The sequence below is a fragment of the Cupressus sempervirens genome, chromosome 3 (assembly GCF_028749045.1).
Source record: "Cupressus sempervirens isolate cs-2001-9-10 chromosome 3, ASM2874904v1, whole genome shotgun sequence".
Taxonomy (NCBI): Eukaryota; Viridiplantae; Streptophyta; class Pinopsida; order Cupressales; family Cupressaceae; genus Cupressus; species Cupressus sempervirens.
The window spans coordinates 839149720-839169097 of NC_143120.1; the positions used below are offsets into that span (position 1 = coordinate 839149720).

A 19378-nucleotide genomic window follows, 5' to 3' on the forward strand; every position below is an offset into this window, starting at 1 on the left:
ACAGTGCAAAAGTCTGGGCAGGACTTTTCTTTAGCCCATGTAGAATTTATAGAGATGGTCAAGAGGGCAGGTGTAATTGAAGTTGGGCAATGATTTTATATTTGCACCTTGGTCATGTTTTGGCATTCACATATTGGTCCAGCTGTTACAAAGACCCGTGCAAAGTGGAAGAGCTCACTGGTTATGCATTGTAATTGTTTGATAAATGCTCTTATAAAAGAATTTTCTGAATTAATGCAGATGGAAGGTGTCTATTGCTTTGTGAACAACATTTTTTTGCTTTGAATATCAATTTTTAACGATAGTACCTTCATTGGAGCATCTTATATCAGGAAGGATATTGATGAGTATTTACTCTTGAGTAATGAGATAAGTATTTTTTATCTTTAAATACTACATTTATTTGCTTATTGTAGACACTTTCTTATATGTATTCATGTTTGTACTATAAGAGCTATTTGCCTTGATCTTTTCCTTTGTCTCCAAGGATATTCTTACAGGAAAAGAAGAATGGTGCATTAGGTATGCTTCCGAGGCATTGTAGAGGACTTAGTCTTAGCACTGTAGCTCCAAAGTGGTTTTGGATCTTAGTCATATGTTGATCATGCTAGAAGATGTGAGTCTATTAAAGAAAATTATCTTTTAAGATTGGATTTATGTAAGAAGGATATCTCTCTATAACAAGAGGGAGCAACTAGAGGATCTGATTCAATTGATCTTCGAGGATAAATGGATACTTAAATGCTTATAGTCATGGGACTAAGTTGATGGCTGAAACATTTTCGAAGAAGATGAATAGCATTTAGGACTTTGACATTACATTATAAACAACCTTGGATGAAGAGGTCAAGAAGTTGACAAATGTAATTGGAACTTTAGAAGGAAGCCAAATTAGCATGAATGCTTGATGTAACCAAATTTGGGGATAAATCTACAGTTTATTACATTCACTCATGTTACTACGGAATTAGACATGTACATTTGTGTATGGGAAGTTGTTGTGAACAATGTTGTGATTATTAAACTAATAAATCATGTGCCTGATGATGAGTCCCTTGGAACAAGATATTTTGCATGATTGGAGTATATGAATAGGACATGCCTCCGTGATAGAGGGAGCAACTTAAGGATCCACATCTGTTGATATCCAATGATATTGATTCAGGGGGAGTAGACCGTGTTGAGATAGTTTCTCTAACTTTCAGTTGAGGTACATTATCATTGAAGAACAAACGACCAACATTCTCACCAAGCTTCATGCTAGAGAGAAGTTCTATGTACTTTTGGGACAAGCTTGATCCATTGGAGAATGAAGCCTCGGCTGAAAAGGAACTTCAGCATCAATGATCTATTATTTGTATCCTTGCATATTCTTTCCTTTGAGAAAGAAGTTTGAGGTGAAAGCCATTGTTTTCACCCTATGGATTGCGTCATAGTGATCCACCCTTTGATATAAGCCATGGTGGATGTCATGTGTGTGACACCATGCCAACCCATGTGAAGAGAATCCATGGTAACTTCTTATAAAATCTTTTTTTGTCATGTGTGTGACTCCATGACTTAATGAACCCCCCCCCGTGTACATTATTGAAAGGTGATGATCTTTAAGATAATATACACTTTTATCTAACATTGTAAGGTGACAACTCTACAATGATCAGTTCTCTATCATGATGAATATCACGTGACTTGATATTCGTGGGCATGTCATGATAGTTATGTATCTCTCAGACATTTTCGTAGGTATAACAAGTTTTGATATCAGTTGAAGATCATTATGCTCCTTCTGAGATAAATCATGGTGGATAAGTGTTTTTGTGGATATGCCATGAATAGTTATGGTATACATCATGAGACTTGATGTTAGTGCACATACCATAACTTGGATATATAAGAAGAATGTCACGTGACTTGATATTCTTGAGCATATTATATCCTCATATATCACAAGATAGGTGATATCTCCTCACAATAGATGAGTCTCTTGTGATATATATACTTGGTTGAATTCTTTATCTTCTCTAGCTAAGAGAGAGTGTTGATTTACTAGCTTCATTCAGATAAAACTGGATGATAATATAACTATTTGGTCTATATATTTAACATGCATGCATATGTACCAATATAATTTGCTTATATTATTAATACATACCCGTACACATTAGAACCCAAATAATTATATTATCATCCACTAAATCTGATCTTTATCCAAGTACAAATTTGATTTTATTGATCTATTTATCAATTTATTTTATTGATTATAGGCATCGATTGCTAATATATATGAGAGAAAATATTGCTTATTTACGACAGACTTGAGTCTGTTCATATCATCAATCATATTAGCCTTAATTAAGGTTTGTTATTGCCTAATTAAATAGGCAGTGTTAAAGGTAATATAATACATTTGTAAGTGGAAAGGTATGCCAATCAATGGACATGTCTCCACTCACATGGAGGCATGTCTATTCATTGACATACCTCTACAATCTGAATTTATATCCATACCCGATGGTCTAGAGAGAAATTATAGTAGTCAATCAATGCTCTGCTCTTCTAGATTGAATATCATTCAGATCTGAAATTCATAATCGGTATATCTAAATATTGATTAGACTCCACCTTCAACTTATATCATGTTCAATACTCTGATTACAATTTGCAAGAAAGTACAGTGACTATGAATTATATTTTGAAAATAGAAAAGAGACAAATAGATCAAATCTGAAAGAAATTTTATCTGCATTTACAATTAGCGACCTCAAGTTCCTCGAGGCACTGTACCAAGAAAGGCTAAAGGGCTTGGATTTGTAAACTCTGAGGGAACACCTATTGAGGACTGGTGTCTAAGCAACTTGATTACACCCAAAGCCTCCTCCTTAAACTCAAAAAGTAATCATCAGGATTATACCAACTTAATAATCATAGATGATACAATCTCTATTTGGAGGAATAGATTTCTCACTTGTATAAATTTAACACATCACATTAAACTTGATCTTATCATTGGGAGTAGAAGTCATATAAATCCACGCTAATGGATCTTATGCCATTAGAGGGTAGAAGTCAACGATCTGTAAGCCTTCGGGATGCAGACTTGGACCTGTAAACTTTGAGGGAATCCATAGCTGGTGTCTAGGTAACTTGGATAGCATCTATACCCTTTATTTTGTAAACCAAATTATAATATGATTGGGAATTTGAATTATTGTTATGGATATATTATTAAGACTTATTTACATTACGATTGATTAAATAACTATCAATCATGACGGGTCCTTAAATAAAGCATGCTTCTTGAGAGTCTTAAATAAAGCAGAAATGAATATTAAATAATAGATTTTGCCTCCAATATTGATGGGATTCAATAATACCTATGCTTGGGAGTCTTGAATGATGACAGAAGTGAATATTAAATTTAAAACTTTTTTTGAAACATTTATGTTTTTATTCAGCTTAATTAACAATGTTGTAGACATTGGCTCAGAATACCGCTTATTCAGTCCTTTTGTTGTAGACATTGGCTCAGAATACCGCTTATTTAGTCCTTTTGCATGGTTTCTATTGTTAACAGCTTATTGAGTTTTTTAAATTTGTGTACCGTGTATTTTCAGAGACTTAGGACGGCAACAAAGATTTGTGCGATTCTGTGGAAGAATTATAGTCATTTCAGTTCTTGTCCTCATTCTTTATCCATTTTTGTGGGCGTGGACTGTAATTGGAAGCATTTGGTTCACTAGTGCAAGAGGCTGTGTAAGTCCTTTTTGTTTCATTTGAATGGAATTTGGAATTGGTATGTTAATTTTGGTGCATTAAAGAGATTTCTGTCTTAGCACTTGGGTGAATAATTGATTAACATATAATTCTTGATATGATTTTTGCAGCTACCTGAAGATGGTCAGAAATGGGGCTTCCTAATCTGGTTGCTTTTTAGCTACTGTGGACTTATTTGTATTGCTTGCATGTCTACTGGGAAGGTTTGCAGTGCAATGTTTAATATTTTTGCTTTTTCATTTATGTATATTTCTACTTTTATACAAATTATAACATGTCCAACCAAGGGAATCATTCTAGTGTTACTGAACCTTATTTGATAAATTATGATTCTCATTTCTACCAATCATTTCTCTTACATGATCAAAATGTATGCAATTCTCGTCAGATTTGAGTCAAATAATGTGAAATAATTCTTATGACATGCATCACAAAGTGTGATTTACACTTAAATAGAAAATCTAAATTACAGTTATAAACTTCCAAATGTCTTGCAGTGGTTAATGCGGAGGCAGGCCCATCTACTACGGGCACAGCAAGGGATTCCAATTTCTGAATATGGGGTGGGTTTTCTGATACAGTGTACTTAAATAGGAGTTCCGAGTGTTGATTTTATTTGCTTGGAGATTTCTTTATTTCTAGTTTGAAAGGCACTAGTTTTTTGTTTTAATATTAGCTCTGATTAGCAAGTTTTATTGATACTTTCATCCAATATTGATGATTGCTTGTATGCATAACGGAATTTGCTGCTTTTTCTTGTTTGAGTTTAAACTCCAAAGCAGTGTACAGAACAGTTCATACTGTTTGCTTACTTTCTTAGTTTCCTTTTCTGAGATGGATTTAGTTTCTGTTCAACATTATTTGGTTTTGAGATGGAGATTGTATTTTAGCTTTCTCAAAGTCTCAGGAACTGTTATATTTACTGCTGAGTCTCCATCCATATTTTCCTCCAAAAAGGACAAATTGTTACATCTATTACGCTGTACAATTTGATTCTGGGATTGCGATATGTAATGTCCTCTTCCTCACCAGTCAACAGGGGGTACTTTTAGCCTAGTTAGTTGAGTTCCCGCAGGCTAATGGGTAAGAAAATTAGGAATTTTAGAGATGCTTCGCTTTACTTGGGTGTTATATTATATTTTATATGATTGAGAACTTCATAATTGAATAACATAAGCTCTTAAGTGATAACTTAAATTATTTTATTTTAAATACTATAAAGTTAAGTCATTTGAATGTTCTGTCAACATATAGTTGTTTCAAAAAGGGGAACTCCTAGGAATAGGGAGCCATAAGGTGTTTTTATTAATAAATAAAAAATAAAGGCTCAAGTTATCCAACTTAGAGAGGGATTGATGGGGAGCTTCTTCAACTAAGAGCTTTCTTGCTTTTCCTAGGCTATTCCTAGCCCACTTAGGGTTTTCTCTCCTAACCCTAATCTAGAGGATCCCTCTACAATCCCTTTTCTCCAAGAAACTCTCCCACCAATTCAAGTTTCAATGCCATTCCCCCATTCACCAAATATGCATTATTTGGCTTAGATTGCCAAAACTTCACTAACTCCATCAAGTGACCCAAATTAAAGGTTGAACTTCCTATTGAGGTTCTTGACCCTTTTCCCATCATTTTGCACCATTCTTCTAAGTTTCCCACACACAAATCACCAATTTGCCTGATTAGCCCTTGAAGCCCTAAGAGCCCCTATTAGCCGTCGTAGAAATAAGGAAAGTGCTATAACTCACAAAAACCCTTAATAAGGCCCCTTGGTGTATTCTAGACTTTTGTTCCTTATGACCTAACCTTGAAGATTTTGCAGGTCTTGGGCTCCAGTATTGTTCGTATAGTATGGATTCAGAAAACCCTCCTTTTAAGGGTTTTAATTCAATGTCATGTCCCCTTTCTAGCAACATGACTTCTACCAGGGAGTTTGCCTATCATTGACTCTCGTAGGCAAATAAGTTTGGAAAGAGAGTCATTCAGATGACAGATGATTACATTCTTGCTCTCAGGAAACTATTATCCAGTAAGTGGGGCCTACTTGTTTAATGCCGAATTAAGATTGTACTTTAACTTTATAAAGTTATTTATTTAATTTTATAAAGTTAATTAATAAAATACATTATAATAAGTTATTATAATAAGTTGTTCCGGAAGTTTCCAGCGACTTCTCAAGAAGTGAATAAAAAGGGGACAAGAGGCACTCATTAGAACAAGCGGTTTTGTGGATTCGACTTCTACTTCAGTTGGAGCAATTTGTAGTCATTTGGTCTGCAAATTCTCAAATTATCCTTGGGAACAAAAACTCCCATTGATAAGCAATTTTGAGGGTGTGGAATATCACCCGAATTATTGCAAATTTGGAAGTGACGCTACAGTCATTTCATTTGGGCAGAAATCGAAGCTTAAGACGGATTTATGGATTATTACATTGAACCTGTTAGCAGTGAAGAAAAGCGTTAAAACAAGGGAATCGGGGCTTGCAGAGGGAATCCCTCATACCAACTCATAACCGCAGAGGCACCAGTAATTTGGGATTGCTGAGCATCGATTTGCTCTGAAAATCGAGACACAATAGCAATGAAGACCGGTTGAGGGAACTAAAAGAAAACAGAGATAAATTCGTGCGACTTGATTTTAAACACCCGAATTCAGAGTCGGAAGACATATTCCAACTGATCTTAGTCACATACGATTTAAAATATCATCCTCCTGGAAGCCAAGCGGGTATGGTCTGCTACTCATGAATATTTTGGCACCTCGTCATCGACTCAGTCTGGAACAATTCCTTAGCAGATAACTACGGCAGATAACGGGTGAAACGGATCAATTTCAAGCGTTTCCAAACAAGGGTTTCTTCACTCGGTGACACACTATATATTTGTAGCTCGGATACCCGCATCTAGTATTGATAAATTCGTCCGCATTGACAAGGAGCGATTTCTACAACAGTAACGATATTGATAAATTCTTTCGCAACTTCAAGGGTCAATTTCGACAGCAGTAACGTCTCCTGGGCGTTCAAATAAAAGGCTATATCATAATCCCATCGGGTGGTCAAGTCAACTTCGACTTGTGGCTCTTATTGCAATACGGGAACAGACGACGTTCTTAAACCCGCGTAGCAGGAACCTCCAGATTGTGAAGAACAAAATCACATCTAATCAGGCGGAACCCTTAAGAGTAAGGAATTTCAGGTTTCTTTGACATAGTTTCCATTAATTGGAAACTAGTGCATTCATGCAATATTTTGTATTGTTATCAGTTTCTGAGTTTGCCAATATTAATTATCTTTGCAACCACTATTACCATCACATTCAGTGAAATGACTGAAACATTTCTTTAAGTTTGGCAAATTTATAGAACATTATCTTAATAATTTAGTTTTAGAACAAGTGTATGACACACTAGCACAGTTTAACCATTGGTTTTTATGAGACCTTACTAGCTAGGGTCATCTCAGTGGTATCAGAGCAGTATTCCTGCCATACTGTTGGGTAGAATATTTTTATGCAACCATATTCCAGGTATTATATTCATAGGAGAACAATATTTAAGGGCAGAGATATGGGTGAGAGGCAGTCACAGAGTCCACCCAGATTTCCCAGAGTTGATGATGATGAAACCAGAGAGTTTTACAGAATCATGACTATCGGACAGCAAGAAATAGCTCAGTCACTACAAGCTTTGACTACCATAATGGAGAGAGTTGTTCAGCCCAGGATTCAGGAACAAGGTAGGTGTACACCTGATCATGATAATAGAAGTGTGACAGGCTCACAGGGTGCTCCTAAGCGCAGATCATGGACAACAAACATGCCTACTCGTCCCACTTTCCTAAGGGAGGAGGCTCAGGATATAGGGGAATACGAATTGCCAGATGATTTCCAGGATGATCTTAGGGCTGCTATTGCAAAATGGCAAGCATTGCCCCCGCATGTGCGTGAACTATTGAACTTTGATCGCTATCTGAACCAAAGGAGAGAGCATATGAGAAGCAGCCGTCAGAATAGGAGGTCTAGAGGAGGTCATGATAGTGAGTTATAGCGAGCTGTTAGCAAACTCACTTTACCATCTTTCGATGGTAGTGGTAAGATGACAGCACAAGCTTGGGTTCATAAGTTGGATACTTTCCTAGCATTAACACCTATGTCTGAGATAGATGCCATCAGGTACGCCACCTTGCATTTGGAAGGCGCCGCTCATGACTGGTGGTCACATGGGATGGTTATGTTGCAGCACAATCAGGTGACATCCTACCAAGACTTTGTGGATAGATTAGTTGAGCGTTTTGATAAGAAGGATCCAGAGATTTATTTCCGCGACCTCGCACAGTTGAGACAGTTAGGCAATTTGGAGGTTTATATTAATGAATTTCAGAGGTTGTCAGTCATGGTACAGGATGTGTCTGAGAGAAGGTTAGTTATCTTATTTACAGAAGGATTGTCTGAACCCCTCAAGGGATGGATTAAGGCATTTGACCCACCAACACTGCAAGAAGCTATGAGGAAAGCACGGAGTATGGAGCTTACAACACCTTCTAGTAGGTTCACTTCCAGGAGTACTACCTTTTTCAGAAATAATAAGAAGTTTGATAAGAATAAAGGGAAGAGCATGGAAACCAAAGGAAAATCTACTACACCCCTGGATGCAGAAGCATTAAATGACTTGCGCAGGAAGAAATTATGCTTCTATTGCAAAGGACCATATGACAGGGATCATGATTGTCCCTTGAGACCTAAGGGAAAGGCCAATAGAGTTATGTGGGCATATTATGAAGGATCAGATTCTGATAGTACGGCAAATGAGGATGATCACAGTAGTTCAGAACCTGAAAGAGAAACAGGAAATTCAGAACAAAAGGAAGAAATTGAGTTACATTTACAACAGGGGCGTTTGTCTAGTATCCAATAGGAGGGATCTTTTAGGTTACGTGGTGTTCTAGCAAGACAGAAAGTGATCACATTGGTTGATACAGGTGCCACGCACAACTTCATTGATGCTCGTTTGGTTGAGCGCCAGTGGTATCAAGACAGAAGAGTTCGAGGGTCTCCGAGTACAAGTTGCCGATGGTTACACTCTCAAGTGTAACAGGATGGTTAGAGACATGCCTTTACGTCTGAACAATTATGAGTTTAAAGCAGATTACCATGTAGTCAACATGGGCGACTTGGATATCGTTCTAGGTATGGCATGGTTACGTTTATTGGGGGAAGTCACTTTCCGTCTCAAAGACATGGAGATCAAGTTTGAGGTAAATGGGAGGCAGCATGTGTTGAGAGCTATCAGAAATAGTGACATCCGAACCATTTCTCTCAGGCGATTGGAAAGATTGGTGAGGCATAATGATATTGAATGGGCAGCCACGTGTACTCTCATGCCTACAAAGGAGGAACAACAAAAGACAGAATATCATCCAGATATCCAGATATTGAGGGAAAAGTATAGTAAGGTATTCAGTGATATTCCACCTGGTACACCACCTGACAGAGGGATTGAACACATCATCGAATTAGAAGAGGGTGCTAAACCAGTTATGATCACTCCATACCATAGTTCCAAGAATCACGGCGATTCATGCGATTCACGCGATTCGGCGATTCGATTCAAGCCAAACGATTTTTTGTGAATCGGTGAATCGAATCAGCGATAAAGGGTTTATGAAATAAGTTACTCACTAAATTTCAAGGGTTTTTAAAATTTTCCAATTCATGGCCGATTCGATTCCGATTCATGGCCGATTCACGATTTGATTCGGCCTTGCCGATTCCGATCCGATTCCGATTCTTGTTACTTTGCTCCATACAGACATCCAAAGAGGCTCAAAGATGAAATAGAAAAAACTATCAAGGAGCTTCTCGCAATGGGACTCATTAGACCTAGTAAGTCTCCCTTTGCTTCTTCAGTAGTTTTGGTAAAAAAGAAAGATGGTTCTCTTCGGATGTGCATTGATTACAGAATGCTGAATAAGAAGACCATTAAGAATAGATATCCTATTCCACGGATTGATGAGCTAATAGATGAACTACATGGGGCATGTTACTTTAGTAAGATTGATTTGAGATCCGGTTATCACCAGATTAGAGTCAGAGAACAGGACATAGAGAAGATTGCATTCAGATGTCATTGTGGACACTTTGAGTTTGTAGTGATGCCATTCGGGTTGACCAATGCACCAGCTACTTTCCAATCCACCATGAATAAGGTCTTCCATCATCAGCTGAGGAAGTTTGTGTTGGTTTTCTTTGACGATATCTTGGTATACAGTCGGACATGGCATGAGCATATGGAGCATTTAGAGGCAGTATTGAATACCTTGCAGGCAGAGTCCTTGTATGCCAAAGAGTCCAAATGTGATTTGGGCATGACCGAGTTATTATACTTAGGTCATATTATCAGTAAAGAAGGAGTATAGATGGATCCTGACAAGATTCATGCTATTGTGGAGTGGCCTATTCCTGAGAACTTGACCCAATTAAGAGGATTCCTTGGTTTGTGTGGCTTCTATCGCAGATTTTTTTGTGGATATTCGCGATATGCAGCTCCTATGATAGACTTGCTTAAAAAGGGAGCTTTTGTTTGGACAGCAAAGGCACAGGCTTGTTTTGACAGATTTAAGGAGATCATGACTTCATGTCCGGTACTAGCATTGCCCGATTTCTCGAAGCCATTTGAACTCTAGTGTGATGCCTCGGGAGACGGTATTGGGGCTGTCTTGATGCAGGACAAACACCCTATTGCATATGAGAGTTGGAAACTTCGTGGGCCAGAGAGGACATTCCGCATTTACGACAAGGAGATGTTAGCTATCATGCATGCATTAGCTAAGTTCAGGCAGTATTTAGTAGGTGGTAAGTTTTGTATAAAGACTGACCACAACAGTTTGAGACATTTCCTTGGACAGAGAGATCTCAATGATACACAGCAAAAATGGGTGAGTAAGCTGCAGGCATACGACTTTGATATATCATACGTTAAAGGAACTCAGAATGTGGTAGCAGATGCCTTGTCACGCAGGCCACATCTTAATGCGATGATTGAGATCTCTGAGGATTGGAAGCATTTGATTGTTGCAGAATATGCTAAAGATTCTTGGGCATTTGGGATAGTTGATGGAACAATTGTTGACACCAGGTATTCACTTGTGGATGACTTGATCATTTACAAGAGCAGGATCTTTTTAGTCCCAGGATCGAAGGTGAAGCGGTCTATTATGCGGGCTCTTCATGATTCACCCATAGCTGGTCATCCCGGATACTTTAAAACATATAAACAGGTGCGGGAGCGGTTTACATGGAAAGGACTCAAGAAGGATGTATTGCAGTATGTTCGTGAGTGTCCTGTTTGTCAACAGAATAAACAGGAGCACACCTTCCCAGCAGGACTCCTACAACCACTTCCTATTCCAGATCAAAAGTGGGAATGCATATCCATGGATTTCATTACAAGGTTGCCCAAGGCTCAGGGACGCGATTGCATTTATGTAGTGGTGGATAGACTAACGAAATATGCTCATTTCTTTCCCATCACCACGACTTATACAGCATTACAGGTAGCTGAAGTATTCTTCAGAGAGGTTCTCAGGTTACATGGGATACCCCGTAGTATTGTCAGTGACAGGGATAGTAGATTCTTAAGTCATTTTTGGAAGGAGGTGTTTCGATTATGCGGCACTGAACTCACACCTAGTACTAGTTATCGCCCGCAAACTGATCGGCAGACGGAGATAGTAAACAAGTGGGTGGAAGGCTACTTGAGGAACTATGTGGCTGATCAGCAGAAGGCTTGGGTAAGATGGATTTTTTTGTGTGAATATTGTTACAATACCACTTTTCACATGTCAATTCAGATGACACCTTTCCAAGCATTATATGGGTATGATGCACCGAGCTTCATTGATATGCTGATGGGGGATGTCCGGGTTCCACGTGCCGGGAATTTGATTCAAGAGAGTAAAGACATTATTAGTACTCTTCGGGATAACATTACTCGGGCACAGAATCAATATAAGCAGTATGCAGATTAGAAGAGAATTGAGAGAAGCTTTGAGGTTGGTGACATGGTCTACCTCATGCTTCAGCCCTTTCGGCAATCTACTCTTAAAAGAAGTGGGTCAGAAAAGCTTAAGCCTAGATATTATGGGCCCTTCAGGATCACCAGACGAATAGGGGAATTGGCTTATGAGCTTGAGCTTCCAGCAGATAGTAAAGTGTATAATGTGTTCCATGTGTCGCGCCTCAAAAAGGTGCTGGGACAGAATGTGGAACCTTCTACAGTATTACCTCCTTTGGATGATGAAGGGAAATTGATCTTAGTGCCGGAATTCATTTTGGAAAGCAGGGAAAAACAGCTCCGCAGAAGGGTAATCAGAGAATATTTGGTTAAATGGAAAGATTTACCAGTTGAAGATGCCACTTGGGAAAATGAAACAATTTTGCAGCATCCAGCATTGAGATTGCTTGAGGACAAGCAATTTCAGGAAGGGCGGATTGTCATGTCCCCTTTCTAGCAGCATGACTTCTACCGGGGAGTTTGCCTATCATTGACTCTCGTAGGCAAATAAGTTTGGAAAGAGAGTCATTCAGATGACAGATGATTACATTCTTGCTCTCAGGAAACTATTATCCAATAAGTGGGGCCTACTTGTTTAATGCCGAATTGAGATTGTACTTTAACTTTATAAAGTTATTTATTTAATTTTATAAAGTTAATTAATAAAATACATTATAATAAGTTATTATAATAAGTTATTATAATAAGTTGTTTCGGAAGTTTCCAGCGACTTCTCAAGAAGTGAATAAAAAGGGGACAAGAGGCACTCATTAGAACAAGCGGTTTTGTGGATTCGACTTCTACTTCAGTTGGAGCAATTTGTAGTCATTTGGTCTGCAAATTCTCAAATTATCCTTGGGAACGAAAACTCCCATTGATAAGCAATTTTGAGGGTGTGGAATATCACCCGAATTATTGCAAATTTGGAAGTGACGCTACAGTCATTTCATTTGGGCAGAAATCGAAGCTTAAGACGGATTTATGGATTATTACATTGAACCTGTTAGTAGTGAAGAAAAGTGTTAAAACAAGGGAATTGGGGCTTGCAAAGGGAATCCCTCATACCAACTCATAACCGTAGAGGCACCAGTAATTTGGGATTGCTGAGCATTGATTTGCTCTGAAAATCGAGACACAATATCAATGAAGACCGGTTGAGGGAACTAAAAGAAAACAGAGATCAGTAAGTGGTTTGGATAAATTCGTGCGACTTGATTTTAAACACCCGAATTCAGAGTCGGAAGACATATTCCAACTGATCTTAGTCACATACAATTTAAAATATCATCCTCCTGGACGCCAAGCGGGTATGGTCTGCTACTCATGAATATTTCGGCACCCCGTCATCGACTCAGTCTGGAACAATTCCTCAGCAGATAACTACGGCAGATAACGGGTGAAACGGATCAATTTCAAGCGTTTCCAGACAAGGGTTTCTTCACTCGGCGACACACTATATATTTGTAGCTCGGATACTCGCATCCAATATTGATAAATTCGTCGGCATTGACAAGGAGCGATTTCAACAACAGTAACGATCTTGATAAATTCTTCCGCAACTTCAAGGGTCAATTTCGACAGCAGTAACGTTTCCTGGGCGTTCAAATAAAAGGCTATATCATAATCCCATCGGGTGGTCAAGTCAACTTTGACTTGTGGCTCTTATTGCAATACGGGAATAGACAACGTTCTTAAACCCGCGTAGCAGGAACCTCCAGATTGTGAAGAACAGAATCGCATCTAATCAGGCGGAACCCTTAAGAGTAAGGAATTTCAGGTTTCTTTGACATAGTTTCCATTAATTGGAAACTAGTGCATTCATGCAATATTTTGTATTGTTATCAGTTTCTGCGTTTGCCAATATTAATTATCTTTGCAACCACTATTACCATCACATTCAGTGAAATGACTGAAACATTTCTTTAAGTTTGGCAAATTTATAGAACATTATCTTAATAATTTAGTTTTAGAACAAGTGTATGACACACTAGCATAGTTTAACCATTGGTTTTTATGAGACCTTACTAGCTAGGGTCATCTCATTCAATGTTTGTGTTTTCTCCTCCACAGGTGTCAAACTCCATTCCCAACCTCCTCCTTTGAGTTTTGATCCCTTCACACACTGCCAACTCAAGATTGACCCATGCCAATCTTCTGTTCATCACAAAACCTCTTTACAAGCATTTCCTTGCAACTTGCCAAGCTTGTCTGCTTGCCTAGGGCTTGCTTGTAAAATCAGCATTTGACCTTCGACAACTTCCAAAAACTCTATTTACACTATATACAGAGGCTATTGCTCGGTCTCCAAGAGCCATGGTGTTTTGACCAAGGACACTCAAGCCATAGCCCATTTCATGCATGCACGACAAAACTGGACAGTACGATCACTGGAAACAAATAATTTTCTAAGCCCTATCAAAAGCTTACTTGAAACCAAAACAATCACACATAGATTCAAAACATCAACACAAGGTACTATTGCATCAAAAACAGTTCATTGCTCAATCGAAAAACTCTATTCAAACTTCAAAACTACGCTTCAAATGCACAAAACTGCTTGCTACAGGTGCTGTCCGTACACCCAACTGTCCAACCCTTGGAAATGAGTTGGAAAAGTCTTAAACAGACTTCATGCTCCATTCTATCCTGCAGTTCGAACCATAAAACCAATTCGTTGGCTTTTCCAAAACTGCCTAAAAGTTGTCAAGCAATTTTGCAAAAATTTCAATGTTGTAAATGCATCTTTTTGACAACTTTTGCAATTTTGCTCCTAGACTCTTCAAACTTGGATAGAATGTTACCAAACCTTCTAGGATGACCTTAGAACATCTAAGAACCACCTTTACACACTCTTTGCCCCCTTTTATGGCATTTTACCTCATTTTGCCTCTTAGAGCAATTTTTGCAATTTTGCTCCTATCAGGACCTAATTGACAAGATTAGACTCCTAATCCAAAACCTATCAAATCAAACCACCTAAACTCACCTTGGGATTTTATAACTAGTCCTTATTACCCCAATGGTTGGTTAGACCATCAACAAAACAAAATTAAGCTTAGGGCTTTACCTTACCCTAGGGGCTCCTGCACCAGGGATTAGTTGATTTAAAAAATTAAATCAGAAGTTGCAAAACCTAATTAGAGCATTGAGTTTGAGTTTATAAAAAGATTTTTGGAGACTTTGTTCATTCATTCAGGTTATTCCTTTGGAGTTTTGGCAACTTCTTCTCTATAGGCTGTCTTCTGGTTAATGAGGGCGAAACCCCCCAATGACTGCTTGATAATCTTTTTTAAGGGATTGTATTTCTCATTTTAAATATCTCTTGATGGTTTATCAGTTATCTAGTTAAATGGAGGAATAGGTGCTATAAATGTAATAGTTACATTATGGAAATAAACAAGGATTTACTGACAACACATATTTTATTGTTATGTGTGATATACTAATTGCATTTTCCATGAACTTCAGGTTTTGGTTGATCTTATTAGAGTTCCTGATTGGGCACTTGAAGCTGCTGGGCAGGAGATGCGAGGAATGGGACAAGATACAACAACATATCACCCAGGCCTCTATCTGTCGCCAGCGCAGGTTAAGTTCTTCATGTTGTATTGAGCTCTAACTCATGCGCTTTCATGCAAGTCTGCAATTGCAATGCCCATCAGCAAGTTCTGATGGACAACTATCTATGTTTATTATATGTACTGCATAGAGGACCTCAAAGTTTAACCTTCTGTTCATTTCTGGGATTTTTAACTATTGGCAATTCCCTGACATTGGATGTTTAAGGAGGATAGAAAGGGGATCTGTATTGTGTTGTCTATAGATGTTCATATTTCAATTGTTATTGTCAGGTTTTATCATATTAATGTAAGGGATGTGGCCATGATAAATGATTCATTTTAAGTTAAATTCCAATGGCCCTCTTGTTTTTTGCCACTCAACTGTATTTGTATTCTCTGGCCAGTCAGTAATAACCCGAGATATGGGATGCCTCTGAAAGTGCCAGATACTGATTTCGGACCCCTCTCGGCTTCCTCCTGGGCTCCAGCAAGATTCCGGAATCCTGCTGGGGTCCAAGAGGAATCTGGGAGGATCTGCAGGAATTCGGACGTTTGGGCAAAGGAAAAAAGGCCCGCTTTGACTTTTCTAATAATTAAAAACAAAAGTGAAACTCGACTTTTATATGACATATCTAACCCTAAACTTATTAGGAGGTCACTATTGCACAAATTGCCCATGTCTTTGTATATGATCAAGAGGCAGCTGTTTCAAATTTCAGATGACATGGTGAGTGCCACAGCAGCTGGTTCAAATGAAGTTGAAGAGGAACCAAATGTTCACCTTGATTCCGATGAAGATGATGAAGAATATGGAATTGGATATTAAGTTTTCTGTTTCAATTTTTAAATATGAAACATTGAAATATGTCTTTTGATTTAGTTTTTCAGCATTTAATGACATTATGAGACTTCTGCAAAGTATGAATATAATATAATCATATATTAACAATTATGGATTTATCATTTAATCTTGCTGGGATTTAAGAGGAAACTGGGAGGATCCATGGGAATCCAGATGTTTGGGCAAAGGAAAAGGGGTCCACTTTGACTTCTTAAATATTTTTAAAAAATTAAAGTGAAACTCATCCCGAAAAAGACCCTCCTAAACCCTAAACTAATTTAGAGGCCACGGTTGCATAACTCACCCATGTAGCAGTTGTTTCAAACTTTCAACTTTCACATGACATGGCGAGTGCCACAGCTGTTGGTTCAAATGAAGTTGAAGAGGAACCAAATGCTCACCTTGATTCCAATGAAGACGAAGAAGAAGAATATGGAAATGGATATTAAGTTTTCTGCGTAAAATTTTAAATAAGAAACATTGAAATATGGCTTGTGATCTATTGATTTAAATTTTCAGCATTTAATGACATTATGAGACTTTTGCAATGAATGAATACGATATAATCATATATTGACAATTATGGACTTAATCATTTGATGAAAACCCCACTTCTAACTTCTTATCATTACATGTTTGAACTTTGAATTTTTGAACTACTGAAGAAATGATGAATGAGCATTGACATGTTACATATATGGAATCTATGAATGTACATACATACATACATACATATGTGTGTGTGTGTGTGTATACATTCGAAAATGTCTATACAGATACCCACAAAATCAGGATCCGACCCTGAATCTCATTCCAAATCCATACCAGACCTAAGATCGGCTACATAGGTAATAACTAAAGATGCTACCCTGCCAAAACCTAAGAGCTTTTAATAGTGCTATTTTTGGAGGCATGCACCAAGTGCCCACTGCCAACTAAAGGTTTAGCAGGTTTACAGAGTCTAGATACCTTCAGGACTATACTGTAATTTGGGTTTTTAGGTTATGTCAGCAGAAATTTATCGACAAAGCCTATATCTTGATACCAGTGCATTATATACCATTATTTAATTTATCCATGAAGACTCTAGAATATAGGCCCAAAACTGCAGTAAAGTTCAACGAATTGAACTCAGTGGCATCCAGATTCCATTTAGATGTTTTAAAATCACCATAACTTAACAATTTCTTTACATTCAAACATATTTGAACCTATTGATAATTTATGCAGTTTTACTTAAGTTGCCAGAAATTGTTCTATGATTAACTAGCTGGTTTGGTCACCTTGAAAAGGTCACACTCTTAATTGTATATTATATACATATAAATGGGTTAATTTGCATACATATATGATTGTGATTTATCACTTGTATGCTGAACTGAGCATTGTCAATGTTTCTATGTATTTTTAATATTGGAAAATAGTGTACAATTATAGTGCTGAGAGCAATACCAAGATTACACAGCAGATCCACATAGTAGCTGCAATAGAACGAAATATGAAAGCATACTACATTCCCACCTAAGAGGCCAGCAAAATAGCAAACGCCTATGTTACATTGTCTGTAGTAATTTGCACGATCATGCACGTATTAAAGAATACTACGCAGGTGCATTGTACAAACAACTAGTAGAATCAATTAACTTCTTTTGCTTTAGCTTTCTCTCCTTTCTCATCAGCGTCAATAATAGGAACAATCTTTCTAGTGAAGTCCTTGACTATGTGCTTCATGCACTATTTGAGTTACCATTTAGGGAAAAGCTGATAAAGGAATGTTGTTGAAACCACCAATTTGGTGACACCAAGATCTTTAAAAAAGCTACCAACACCCACTTTAAAAGCAACAGCAGTATGCCCAACTGAAGCAATGCTATCACTATCAAAGCCGGCTGAAATGATAATTGATATTTTGACATTAACAAAGGAGATGAAGGCTCCTTAAATAGAGAAATACAAAACGATCTTTCCATGATGCAAACCATCAAGGATAGAAACACAAAAGACAAAAAGGGAACTTCCTAAAGCTAAAGTTAGTAGATTTCCACAATCTATGAGTTTTCGGGATGTTGCTTTTGGATTCGATTGGGTAAGCATTTTTTGTATCAGTGTTTTGGATTATGATAGAGAGCACAAGGAAAAATTAGAAAAGCTGCTGACCATAACCTACTAAAAAGAGGGGTTGTGGAAGTAGAGATAGTGCAACAAGAGTCTGGCAAGTGATAGTTGAAAGAGCAAAAAATTATAAAGGAAAAGTGGGAGAGAGAAAATATAAAATGAAATCATATTAAAAAGGTTTAAAATTTTAAAATGAAAAGCCTATATATCTGAATGAGATTAAATAAAATATCAGATTATAAAACTACAAATCAAAACTATAAAATAGCATATATATACTCAATTATGTTTTGATGTATGCAAGAAAATGTATTTAGATATGAATGAATGAGAGAGGTGATATAAATTAAAATCATATAGTTAAGCATAAAATAAAGGATGATAAAAATATAATATAATATACACGTCTATTTATACAAAAAACTTAAAATAAATAAAATATAATGCACACACATGGACACACACAATGTGTGTGTGAATATATATAAAAGATGCATAAATTAATTTGTAAACTATATAAAATGTGCAATAGCAGTTTAATGTGAATAAAATGCCTTTTATATAATCTAAATTGAAATCAAATATAAAAATATAATTTGCATACTAAATACATATAAATATTCCAACGAAAATGAAATATAAACAACAATATGTGCATTTGTGTGATAAAAATGATGATAAAAAAATGATAAAACAAAGGACAAAAATCAAAAGAAGAACAAAACAAATAATTGCAAGAAAATATACACTACAAAACCATAAAAAAGAAAGGAGCAGCTTGGAAAATGAAAAAAACTAACACAAGAGGACAAGAATGAAAAGTTAAAACAAGAGGGGAAAGGAGAAAGACAAGGGAAGGGAACTAAGGAAAGAGAAGAATACAACAACGAGAGTTGAAAAACCATGAAAAAGAGAACAAAATGAATAGAACAAGGAACCAAGATAGGAGCAGAAGAGAACAGAGCCCCAAGGGTTGGCGAAGAAAGGGAGGGAGTAAGAATGGTAGGGGTTGGAGGAAGACTTGAGAGATAGAGAAATT

The 19378-nt window shown here is 37.2% G+C and overlaps 1 protein-coding gene across 6 annotated transcripts in view; it reads left to right on the forward strand.

Annotated features, from left to right (window-relative positions):
* Positions 1-19378, forward strand: part of SIS3 (SUGAR-INSENSITIVE 3) — a 124578-nt gene that overhangs the window by 59797 nt on the left and 45403 nt on the right. For all 6 annotated transcript variants that reach the window (XM_089822115.1, XM_089822112.1, XM_089822116.1 and 3 more), the window contains 4 exons: positions 3615-3753; positions 3885-3977; positions 4272-4337; positions 15292-15411. In XM_089822115.1, the coding sequence (XP_089678241.1) occupies positions 3615-3753; positions 3885-3977; positions 4272-4337; positions 15292-15411 (418 nt within the window). The remainder of the gene's footprint in view (positions 1-3614; positions 3754-3884; positions 3978-4271; positions 4338-15291; positions 15412-19378) is intronic.